At 43.0% G+C, this 13,174-nt stretch overlaps 1 protein-coding gene across 2 annotated transcripts in view; it reads right to left on the bottom strand.

The window, feature by feature from the left end:
* igsf21a (immunoglobin superfamily, member 21a) overlaps positions 1–13,174 on the bottom strand; it is a gene marked incomplete at its 3' end in the record, with an annotated part of 215,497 nt that overhangs the window by 8,804 nt on the left and 193,519 nt on the right. Inside the window, exons 6-8 of one of the 2 annotated variants that reach the window (XM_083972308.1) lie at positions 10,685–11,165; positions 4,027–4,127; positions 151–343 (exon numbers count right to left, since the gene is read on the bottom strand). In XM_083972308.1, coding sequence (XP_083828434.1) covers positions 151–343; positions 4,027–4,127; positions 10,685–11,165 — 775 coding nt within the window. The remainder of the gene's footprint in view (positions 1–150; positions 344–4,026; positions 4,128–10,684; positions 11,166–13,174) is intronic. The other variant, XM_083972309.1, reaches the window with a different exon arrangement.

Below are 13,174 nucleotides of genomic sequence, written 5' to 3'. Positions count from 1 at the left end.
AAAAAAAAAAAAAAAGAATGTTTCATATTCATCATCTTGTGAATAATTAATCAAACTTGAATCCAATTTCAGTTGAACTGAAAGTGTAGTGGCCACTACAGAGCCGGGGCCATGAGCGTGTTGGGTGCGTCGGTGTCTGAGCGTACATACCAAAGACTATGAGGCGAGTGTGCGTATCCGTGGAGCCCAGAGGATTCTGGGCCGTGCAGCGATACATGGAGCCGTTGAGCTCAGCCGGCACTCTCTCCAGAATCAGCTCCTTTCCCTCCCGCTCGGTGCTGCCATCTAGCAGGCGGCCCCCCACCCGTGTCCAGGTGAAGAGGGGCTCCGGGAACACCTCGTTCTATCAACACCCAGCGGCCAGATGGGATGGAGAGGAGAGGGGAAAAAAAAAAAAGAAATGACGAGAAAGGAGGGGAAGAAAAGAGAGAGACAGAGAGAAAGCGGGGGTGAGAAACTGAGTGGTGCAGAGAAAGTCTGTGAGCCTCAGCCAAGAGATTAAGAGCAAAGGATACATGAATAATACAAGCTCCAATTTTTTTCCCCTAATGCAACGGCAAGTTAACAACATGCATTAATAATCAACACTTCACTTTACAACAGTTTTTCCCCTCTCAAATTTTTGAGCCCTCCAGAGAGCAATCCCCTCATTTCCAATTTAAAAATATAACCATCCATGAAGCAGCACTTCATTCATACCAGTGGGTTGACATGCTCATAGATAACACAAGGACACAATAAAAGGACAAGTCCCTTGTATGATTCCCCTCTGAGCTACAAGATTTAGCTTCTTCTTCCTCACACCATGATCCCTCCTTGAAACACACACTGCAACACAAACACATATGCAGGACACAAGTGCACACACAAAGTTATCACCTCTAACATCCATTTGATATACTTTTGGAATAAAAAGCCTGGGAACACAGTTCGGCAGAGCAAGGTTTTCAGTGCAGAAAATAAGAGGTTTGCAGGAGTCAGTATCATGTCAAAGGAGAGAGTGTGTCACTGGGACATTAGAGCCTCTTGACACATGACAAGATAGAAGGACTTATCTATTCCCTGAGAAATGATTCATTTGAGGTCGCAGGTCTCATCTACTGAGACAAACACAGCGATTCAATTTAGAGTGTAATCAAGGTCCTCTGTGTGCTGCTGTGGCTATTGTTAAAGGTGTTCAGAAATGAAAAGGTAACACTTTACTTGAATAAGTATTCATAAGATTGACATAACACTGTCATAACCATCAATATGACAGTCGTCGTTAAGTGTCATTCGGTAAGTTATCTCACTTTTGATGCAAAGTTGACATTGTTTGAGATGTTTTTGTTATGACAACTTGACATAAAGATAATTTAAACTGTCATAGGAGACCTGATTGCCAACATTTTTGAATTATGCCAAGTTGTCATAACTAGGACATCTCAAACAATGTCAACTTTGCATCAAGTGACATAATTTACCAAATGACACTTAACAACGACTGTCATAAGTATTCATTGATGATTATGGCAGGTGTTATGTCATGGTTATGACAGTGTTATGTCAGTTTTATGAACACGTATTCAAGTAAAGTTTTACCGAAAATTGTATTTGAACCCACTGTGGGTCTTAACATTAGTGTAATAACTCATCTATCAGACGATGGAGCCCAAACTTTGTGCAAAATTCTATTTTTGAGTAAATCCGGGATGAAAGTGGCTTAGTTTTTTTCCGCATTGGATAATGCAGGCGCACAAATTATGTGTCCCGTTGCTCACGATTCATCAGCCACTGATATTGGATCTGTCATCCGTCAATCCGTCAACCACTCGTGAGGCAACACGTGGAAGGAGGCGTGACAAACAGGACAAACGGACGTTTCTGAACACCTTTAAAGTTTGGTTGGTTTAGTTGGTGGTGAGTGAACTCAGACAGAGTTAGTTTATTTGAGGTGAATCAAATGAGAGCCAACGAATTCACCTGGTGCGGCTGGAGCTGAAATACTGTTCAAAACAGTTAATAGTGCATGAAGGTAGGGCTGAACAGGAACACGACTCCACACTCTTTACTCTTGCTTTGTGTTTTGAAAAACAGAAGGGGCCTCTTACTGTCAACATCCCTCCCAAATGACTCAAAAGTGCACACTTTGTTCAAATGATATCATTATCACGTGCAACACTTAAGAGGTCAGATAACACACGCTTGGCATGAAAGTGGCCTGAACAGCCTGAAGTGACCCACGGAAACAGTTTGATAAAGTGAAAAATCATTAACGTATTGGTTCGCAATCGTCATGAAGCAGCTGTGAATTGCCCAGCCTTTTGAAATAAATGTTATCGCTGCTGATCGAGTTCTCCGGTCTCTGTGTTTAAATCATGACTCAGGTTAAATGAGTTAGCAGATTCGCAAAAGCTCATGGGAAAAGGTCACATTAAGATGAAAAAAACAAAAAAACAAACACTAAAAGGGTTTAAGTGAGACCTTCCTGTCACACAGCCCCAAGAGTCTTTGAAGTCCAAATTAAAGAGATCTGTGCACTGTGCTGCTGAAACCATCATTGCCCTATTTAATCTCATACATAAAGCGACAAGCAAAGGGAATACAAAATAAAATCCAAACTGTAGGATGATTGTCCTTAATAAATTCCTTAGACGATGAACCAGGGGGAAAACTGGCATCTTATTGTATCAGGGAGGTGGGAAGCAGAATTATCAGTCTTGACACACAATCTTATCTACTTGTGAAACCCTAAAGCCCATGCCCAGTGAAGGATAAGGGAAATTTACTTTCTGATCAATCTCCACTGATGCCTGTGCTGCCGAAGGCTCCGTCCGGCTGCGTGCCACAGCCAGGCCTGTTTATGATAACTAGCCTCAACACTGTTTTAAAAGATATATCAAGGTCACAACATGGACACATGCAGGTTTGGTGCATGCCGCCCCCCCACCCTCTCCAAAAAAAGATCAAAATAAAAAAAATAAATACACATCATTCATTTTGCATGGAAAGAGCTATGAACTTAAACAGCAAATCTGACTCATGACAGAGATTCCTAAAGCAGTGACCAAGACAAACACAGGTGATTCCTGCTGAGGGCCATTAGCATGTCGCTATATCAGGATTAGTTCCATCCTCTTCACCTGACTGGCTCCAGCTGCCCGGCTTCAATGTGTCATCCCTGTCAAAGAGATCAGGAGCGTCCACGGGCACTTCACTCCGGGGACATGCTCCGTTTTTGTCAGGAGATGACAGTGACATAAAGACAATCTTTTTTTGCTGTTACCTCTAGCTCTTTCTTTGGGATTATAGTGCAAAAAGTCTGAAAGCTGCAAAAAAAAAATGACACCAAAAAGCAAAGTTGCAAGCCTGTTGGTTTATACTTCAGTTGAGAATCGACGATGAACAAACGCTGTAGCCTATGCAAGTGACCTTCGTCTTTGTGTGTCTGTGTTTTACGCAGCCAAAAACACTAACAGTTGGCAGTGGGGTTCCCATGCCACTGTGTGTGTACTTCAAACAATAGCTACTAAAACAGAGTGGATCATGTTGGAGAATGGAAGAGCTCCTTTTACAGAAATGACTACAAAGCCAAAAAAGAGAGACAAGACATTTCAGCAGATGGCCTGTATGACTGCTGGACTGATTGAAGCCAAGGGTACGCAGCTACAGCATTGATTCAGTGAAGAAGTATAAACCGGGTTGATGGACATGGATGTCAGATCAGATCAGACAGATCAGATAGGCGTCAGCATGGTAAATTGATTTTTTGGACTTTATTTGTGACTGTTTAAAATGTTATTGCCTGAGTCTTTAGTGAGTTCAAATAGAAACAGTCCAAAAAGATGCAGTGTTTAGTTTTTATAACTATAAAAAGTTACAGTTTGACCAAATGTGCTGTATGCCCATGTAAATGCTCCATGCCCATCAGAATGCTCACCACGGAATGCAATACAGAACCAAACAGGCTTAGCAACACATTTACACAACTAGTCTATGCGAGACCAAACAAGGCCTTTTGTTTTCTTCAAAACCCCATGCACTTACCCCGGGTGATCCTACCTGGAATCCTTGCACAGTGATGCGCACCGTGTCCCCTACCTTTGCCCTACTGGGGGACATCAAGAGTTTAGGACCCTTAGGAGCAGCTGAAAAGAGAGGAAGAAAAAGACAAAGAGAGAAAGGTCATTGTACTGAGCATGGAGAACAAATCCTGCCGGACACCTGTTTTGTCACAGAGGGAGAGAGACAAATACAATTTCCTGTCAATTAAGGTCACGGGGCAAGAGGCGAGGGACCTGCAGCTTCTTTCATCCAAAGCACCGTGCTGGATTTATTCCCCCTTGGAGAGAAAAGGAACTAAATTGGGTAGATACTCATTACTAGAGGAGAATGGGAGTGCATCGGGTGGAGTGTGGAGGCAGTGAGATAAGGGGCACTCAGAGAGCTAATTCCCTTGTCTTGGTGTGGACAGCAGCCCCCAGATGGCTTTCATTTGGACCCTCTAAAACAATGGGGTGCAAGCAGGAGAGGGTGCAGGCAGGCAGATTGTAATATTCTGACAGTGAGAGGCTGGTGATTGTCCTGTGTATGTAGTGTCAAGATAAAATGAGTGATTTGCATAATGTTATAAAAAGGTAAGTCATCTCATTGTGGCAAAACAGCACAGTGTACCGCATCGGGCCAATATAAGCCGGTTCTGCACGATTTGAGATGATTAACAATTCCCCTAAAAGATAGCTGCTTCACATGCTGCGCACTTCCATATGTTAGACAAATGGGCCGAGCAGCACATGCAATGAGACTGTGGCTAAGGGCATCCTATCAATAACGCCACTACAAGTCCACCCCAGGAGTTCTGGAGTTAATTTATAAATAAATCACACTGGGTGCTTGTTTTCATTGATGAGTTAAACTAAAGGATAAATAAATACGCAGACAAACGACCTCAGTTTTTTAGCTATTAATCTGGCAACAAACTGTCCACTGGGGGCTAATGAAGCACAGCCTTTTCTTAGGCAGACATTGACTACAAGTCTGCATCAGACTAATGGATTAGGACTTTCACAGTCACATCTGTAAATAGGATTGAGCATGTGGAATTGCCCATATACTGTACATCACATCTAGGGATCTTTATATATATAAAAACAGACTTGAACTGTTTGGAGAGAAATGCAGAGACACAAAGGGAGGGAAGAGCAGATATTCAAATTTAAAGAGACTTCTCCGCCACTACACAGACTTCTCACTCTGTATAAACGGGTTCATTTGTCCAGAAAATCTGTGCATAGCAGTGGAAACTGATGCGAAGTCCAAGAGAAAATTTTGGAGTTTTTTCTTTTTTTGCCCTTTATTTAAGATTAAAGGAAAACATCCGTATATTTATACTGGCAACTCAACCAGTGACATGATGTGAGCAGTTTGACATGGCTAAATGTTCCATCTCACGCCGGCGATGGAGGGCATTTCACAGGCTAGTTTTGGCATTGCAGTGTGAAGCATCTTTCCACCGCCCACACACTGAGGAAAGGGTATTTTTAAAAACTGGTGCCGTGGCGTCACATTGGAGCTTGCGAGGCATATGGCTGGGGAAGATGATGGCTGATTTCTGGGATTTGCTCCAACAGTGACAGTTGGTGTCCTACGTCACCACCTTTGATTAGGGCGGCATGCAGCGTGATGGACATGACACAGCCTCTCTCTCTCTGAGGAGGAGGAGGAGGAGGAGGAGGAGGAGGAGGAGGAGGAGGAGGACGAGGGCCTCACAGGGGGAAATGAGCCATGGTCCCGTGAGACCGACACCTAAGACCTAACTTCTTCAGTTTGCAGGAGAGAACAGTTATCACTTCAGAAGGGGTCAGAGAATAAAACATGCCCTCCAGGAAGACAACAGTGAGCCCAGCATCAGGTGTGCTTTCATACCTAGCCAAGACATCAACAGGTCTGCACAGCTCCACAACAGACTCGAAGCAGTTGAAGAGAACCTGTCGCGTTAGCCGGGTGACTGCTTGTGTTGAAACAGAGAAGTCAGACAGGCATGCAACTGAATCTAAAAAGGCCTGACTGACAGCTGGATGGCTTTGTAGTGGAGAACCGGGCGCTAACACGTTGGACTATGTGACCCGAAGCAGGGAGATGCGACAGATTGAGAATGTGGAGCTGAACTGCAGGTGAACACTGATATAAACGGCACGCTAGGTTAGGTACACATAACAAATCCATATTTGCACCAGGCAAACTGAAGACTCACGGGCGTTAACAGGCAATAACCATACACACGTACTGTATACGCATGCATACAAAATCCTCCCTAAAATACACACACATGCATACACGGAGATCACAGCCGTCTTCCTGAAACGGAGCATCTGCTCTTTGATTATCGCAGTCTGGCAAAGCAATGTCTGGGAGATGTGAGGAAGCCTGGATCTCTTCTCGATGCCGTACAGTGTATGAAATGAGAAACCCACCACTTGTCCAACAGTGCTGAATAATAAACACCTTAGCTCATCTGAATCCAGAGCAAAGAACTTCTTTTAATTATTAAGATGTGCTATGTTCATGAATATAGTCCGGGAGTACAGAAAAAGCCCGGCCTCATGATCTCATCGAGGTGTAGCACTTCTTCTTTTTTTTCACATTCCCAAGGTCTGTCTGGCGCCGGGTTCATTTGTATGGGGAGCACAGAGCCGCCATGAATATTCATGAAGTGTAATACAACATTGGTCGATTGTCAGACTGTCGCTCTGTCTCATGTGGCAATATTAAATCTCTGAAAGATTTATTACTTATGGGCACTGCAAAGACCTCCTTTTCATTTCCTGACCAAACACACCTGAACGAACCAGGAGAGTGTGTGTGTGTGTGTGTGTGTGTGTGTGTGTGTGTGTGTGTGTGTGTGTGTGTGTGTGTGTGTATACAGTAAGACAGATCCTGAGTCAAATCATTTAGATCTGCATAACATTAACGCGCTAATTGGAATCAACAAACAATCTGCTCTCTTTTAGAAATCGGGTGACGCCTCCTCCCGTCTCTTTAAAAAAGATGGTGATAAATTAATGACTTGAAAACACAGAGAGGACGGCTTGTCAAAATATTAGCACCTTTGACATTTAGCAGAGAGTTTCACAGGACCCGTTCCCTGCAGCGTGTGTCATCTGTTTTATCATCAACATACGAAAGACGCAAAGAGCTGCTCCAGTCCTCAGTGCAACGCTTTGTCTGGAGGAGACAGCTCCTGCCATTCTACCTCCAAATGATGTGGAAGTCTCTGCCTCGCATGTGATGCACCTCATCTACATCCATGTAAAGATGACAGTGATAGTTATTACATACTGAAGAACAATTATCCAGCATGGCATATTCTGATTAGAGAAGAGAAGTGACAATACCAACAATTGGTTTTTAAATAAGAGTTAGTTATGACTAAAAGGATATAGCCGGCACCAGCTTATATTCCAACTAATTAAATGAAAAGATCAAACCTAATACTAAATTGGTCCTATGAACAAGTCATATGAAATAACTTCAAGTAACTCTTTGCAATAGACACTATTAAAACACATCAAAGAGCCACAGAATTATAATTTTGAAAATGGTCACCATAATTCATTTTAAGTCACTCCCACAAAACCCCTTCTGTTGGCATAAATAGCCACTAGAGGAGCAAATGTGTATTATTACTATTTATCATGTTTATATTGTTTAATAATGACGGGTAAAAACCACTGTGAGCAGGTGTTTTAAAAAGATGGACTAGCCTGTAAAAATGAAAGTACAGATATATTTTGGAACTATTTTTGAAGGTTTTATGTCTTCAGTAGGAACCATCAGGCTTGAGGCTGCACAGAGGGTGGTGGGGTGGGGTGGGGGGGGGGTTAGGCGTTTTCATCCAGAATGATGGCAGCCTTGTCCTTTGAGTTTTATCCCACGAGAGATTTCTATCAGGAAAAGCACATTCTTCATGTCAGCTCGAGCTGAAAGCCAATTGATTCAAAAGGTACAACAGAAAGGAGTGTCCCTTCTTCACTAATTGAGACCCTGTAGATTCACCCTATTTACCCAGATATGTATATAGATTCTGGCAGGAAATCGTCTTGGCAAACAGAAAGTGAAAAACTGAAATTAACCCAAAAACCAAAAGTTTTCTCAGGGAACAATCTGTGAGTTCACCATCAAATGAAAGATGAACTGATCGATAAGTCAGCCTGGTCACAGGAAGTTCTGCCACCGTTCTTCAAAGATTTTTTTAGGTTCAGATCTATGGATTCCTTAGAGTAACAAAAAGTCCAGTGTGTTCTTTTTTAGTCTCTAAAACTTCCAGTACTAGGTGCTAACAAAGTAAAAGAGTTTCCTGTTAAGAATTGACTTGATAAATGAAATGCATTTTGGATTGTGTACGTCAACCCATCACGTATCTTCAAATAGATGAAGCTGTTATAGTTCCCTGTTTGCATGAACCTTTTAATACCTACTTGTCATTTCTCTTAAATCCATTCAAGACTTTCCTCTTCTAGACAATATAGACAGTTTGTATACGTTGCCTCAAAGTGACCACGGCTGCTCACCAGCATAGTAAGAGGAAGTCTTTTAATTAATTGAAAGGTGGTAATGTGCGATAAAATATTTACCGTGAGACACAATTCAGCAAGCAAACATGTACCTGCCACAGCTTCCTCACTCTCAGTCACTTCCTGCCTCAACCATCGCTTGCATCTCATAGAAGATAATGCCTCTGTTTATGGTGTCAGGATTGCGTGGCTTGTCTCCAGGAGGACCATGCCAACTCATTGCCTTTGAAGTGTTAATTGGATGCGCTGGAAGCCATCTTTGTTTTTAGGGGGGAAAAAAAGAAAAATATATTGCAGGGTGTAGTCTCTCTTTCCGATTAAAACTTGATGTTAACTTTTCCCTCTAAGTAGGATTCCTGTTTTCTGCATTCAGTACCTGCATCGCTGTGTCCTCGCCTTTAATAAAAGTTTGCTGATGAACGAAAAAAAGAAAAAAGAAAAAACACCCTCACCACGATTGTCTTTCTCTCCTTGAAATAAAAGTGATGAAATATAAAGGCTATATTTCTCTGCCAAAGACGATGGTGCCAGACTGAAGAGCTTAAGGGAGGTTGCTCATTGAAGTTAGAAGAAGGCCAGCATCTCTGAGATCGTCTTTCCAATGACATAACATTGGTCAGCGTGTCTGAATTCTCATTTGACTTCTCTAATTCAGGTTGACTTTTTCAATAAGAGCACTGAGTTAACTCAATCTAGCAACAGACAGCTCGATGAATTGCCCTGTCAGTCACTTCGTAGTTTTTTGCATTCGCCACTAAACTCGCAATCTGCCGCGCTACAACACAATTAAGCGGCATCAAATGAAAATCAGTGTTGTTCTGAGTACATTTGCAAGGGAGACGTAAGCGGGCCCAGTCGGTTTCCAAGTGCGGCAAGGGGATACAAGGAGACAGCAGGAGATTAAAAGGGAAAAGAAATGAGACAAGGGTGTGTGAGCGTCTAGGTGGAGTGTTTTGCGTGGGGTGCTCGGAGGAACAGAGGACAGATTAGAAAGGTTGGTAAAGGACTTTTTTAACTTTAATTCTTTTTAACTTTAATTGTTCTATTTACCTATTTACATGTATTTACCTATGATCCTTTAGATGTCTGGGTTTTTGGATATTTGTTACATTTTTACATTTTTCTACATGTTTCTATTTTTCTAATATTTTTGCATTGTGAAGTTGTTATTCTTCTCGAGTACTGTTATTTGTCGATCAAGTGATTGACCACAGCTGTGAGTATTTAAATACATCACTTCCTGTTGAATATTGCACACTGAGGAAGAAACCGGTATGTGTGTGTTAAAGCAGAAGTAAGCGATCCGGTCGTTTTGGCTAATGCTGCGTTCCAGGCAGGCTTTTGAAACCGTAAGTTACGGCTTCAAGTCACGACTTACAACTTTGTAGCGTTCCAGGCAACCCGTAACTCGCGTTTCTCCAACCTGTTGCCTGTGAAAGTCACTATAACGGCCACTGGTAACTTCCTACCCGTGAACTCGTACGAGATCGAACTGGTACGACTTCACAGGTCGGAAAAACACGAGTTACGGGTTGCCTTGAACGCACCATAATGTCTTGTCAGCCGATGGAGCAGCCCCCGCCCTCGTCATGGATCTGTTGGTCCTCGTCCCTACGTCACCACATTCACGCGCATCCCTTGGCTGCACACACAGAGAGGACCGCCCCTTTATGCCGTTCTCTCTCCTCATTGGATAAAGGTTGTAGGATACAAGGAAAGTTTTCTCCTCAGCTTACAGCAGAGCAGAGTGACTGACAGACCCGTGTTTCAGACCAAACACTCTATAGAAGTGATTGCTGTCGGAAGATAGAACTATTTAAGACTTATATTAACACAAACATTCTGCTTTCTTCTGCTTTAAGCGCTGACGCAGTTTGCAATAAAAACAATGAGAAGGACACGAGTGCTGCTGGCCTTTCTTCTTTTTCTTTAAGTGCAACTTTTGGCCGTGCACCTCTTCAGTTTGTTCCTGAAAGTTTTTTGGAGAGTGCGTGTTTTTCTTTGTGCGCTTTAATGTTATGCAGATCTAAATTATTTGACTCAGGATCTGTCTTACTGTACACACACACACTCTCCTGGTTCTGAGTATAAAATGCAAAAATACGATGAACTGGTGTGGAACCTATACTCACCCAGAGTCACCTCTGTCTGCATGGGCATGGACAGCGCCGGATGCTTGACCTCGCAGCTGAACAAGGCATCGTTATCCAGCTGAGGGTTGAGGGTCCAGGTGAGTCGGGCCTGCACCACCACAGACCCGTCGCTCTGAGGGATGTGATTGTGGCTGAAGTAATAGAGAGGATCCGTGCTGTGCACCCAGCGGGGGAACTCGCGGCTCACCACTGTCTCTGGGATGACCTCTGTGGCGGGGCTGGGCTCGGCGGCCTGCTGGCCCTGAGTGTGGACACGCTTGGGGCTCTCCGTGTACAGACGGGCTGCCCGGCCCTCGGGGTCTAGGAGGGAGAGGGAGCGCTGCAGCTTAGTGTCATCCAGGTCCCTGCTGATGAGCGGCCTAGCTCCCCTGACTCCCGCTGAGCCCCCTCCCTGCTCACCGGTGGAGGGCTGAGTGTAGGAGATCACCTCTATCAGCTCCCCGTCACGCTTGAAGTACACCTTAGAAAGAACAAGGAGTAATGAAATGGAAAAACGGATGGATGGGGAGACGGAGGAGAAGAAACAAGAAATGGAAAGGTAAATCTCACTAAATAGCACAATTTTACCTGAAAGCTGGCAGAAAAAAACAAAAAAACAATGTACAACTCTTAAAGGGATAGTTCACACAAAATTCAAATTTCACTCATTATCTACTCACCCTCATGTCAGCTAAGAGCTGTGAGAATTTTCAGAGTCCTCCGTTCCTTCTCTGAGTTACAGGGGGGGTCCGCGCAGCAGTATTTGTCCATATAATGGTTGTGAATGGGGCTCACTTTTCTTTGTCCAAAAAGACACACCAGAAAACATCCAAATACCTCCATGCTGCTCGTCTGTAATGTCCCTCTTGTATTGAAGCCCCGACATGAGAAATTGTTCCAAAAAAAATTAAATAAGTCTATATTTTAAGCTTGTTTGTAGCGGAAGCTCCCAGTGTCTCGGTTCACTGCTCTTCCTGTGTCAGTGCAAAACTCTCGTGATTTGCACTGACCGGCGGAACAATTTCTCATGTCGGGGCTTCAATACAAGAGGGACATTACAGACGAGCAGTATGGAGGTATTTGGATGTTTTTTGGTGTGTCTTTTTGGACGAAGAAAGTTGGTATCCATTGACAACCATTATATGGACAAATACTGCTAATACTATTCTCACAGCTCTTAGTCGACATGAGGGTGAGTAGATAATGAGTGAAATTTGAATTTTGGGTGAACTATCCCTTTAAAGTTGAGTACATGGTGGTCATTAGGGGGCAGCAGTAGCAAGCTGCAGACACACCATTGACAAATTTAATCCAACACTGACTGACTCTGTTTTTAGCTCAGTCTCCAACTCGTAAAGACCAAATCTGGCTCTTTAGCTGCTGAACGCTCCACTGTGCACAGCAACCAGTTGCTGAGTTTTGTCTGTCAGCCATTTGTTGCCGAGCAAGTAGCACACAACATTTGGTTTGACAGAGCTTTCTCTCTGAATATAGAAGCCTATTTTGCAAATGGGCTTGATGAGAGAGGCAAGAATGAAGCAACACTAACTGCTTAACCAAAACACGGAGCTGAAAAAAAAAAAAAAAAATCCTGTGCAACATGAACAACACCGTCTGCATTGAATTACATTTACTGTATCTTTTTCCCATTGTGAACATAAAGGTATCGATTATTTCTGCTTCAAGAGCTGATTTTCAGTGAGCTCAGCTGCTGTGTCAGGTGCTGCCATATGAAAGGTTTCCCCAGAATATTGCAGGAATTTCTTCACCATTTCATGACTCTGTCAACACTTTGGCTGACTAATCTCCTGACAGGGAATTCATGCTCCCATTTCAGCATATAACCTCCAGATATTAGCATTAAAACCGGGTTGTGAAGTCGCTGCCTGTGGTGTTGATATTTTGGAGCAGATACGCCTCCTTTTTTGTTGTTGTTTTGTTCCTGAAAAAAAGAACACTTAATCCGCATCTTCTTCAACGACCTTTGGTCATTTGAATTCAATTTGCCAAAAGATCAAAGAGTCGTTATTGTAAACGCTGCCTTGTGTATGCCTGTATTGTATGAGGCTTTTGTGGGGAGATGGTTGGGGCTTGCTTTGATATGATGCCACCTCTAGGGCTGTTGCCTCCAGTGGGTAAACAGCAATAATGAGTATAAACAAGTGAGGATAAAGCCAAGCTCTTGAGGAATAGCTCCAAATGATATTTTTACATTCACAATACGGATAGATTCTATAATCCCTGGACCACAATGCAGTTTTACAATGGAGTGCCCTTTCTATGAAAAATTACTCACTTTTAGTGTGACAATACGTATTTATTTCCTCAATACTTCAAATGACAATTCTGTCAAGTTCAATTCAAATGAACAGACATAAAACAAACTTAAATATTAAACTCTAAAGGACACCGCATGTTTATTTACGAATGGAGAAATGTACTTTTAAATGGACATATTTCTTCCTTTTGCTCAAATGAACCTTTATTTTA

Source organism: Trachurus trachurus (assembly GCF_905171665.1).
Source record: "Trachurus trachurus genome assembly, chromosome: 5".
In the NCBI taxonomy this organism is placed as follows: Eukaryota; Metazoa; Chordata; class Actinopteri; order Carangiformes; family Carangidae; genus Trachurus; species Trachurus trachurus.
This window is presented reverse-complemented; position numbering and strand designations above follow the sequence as displayed.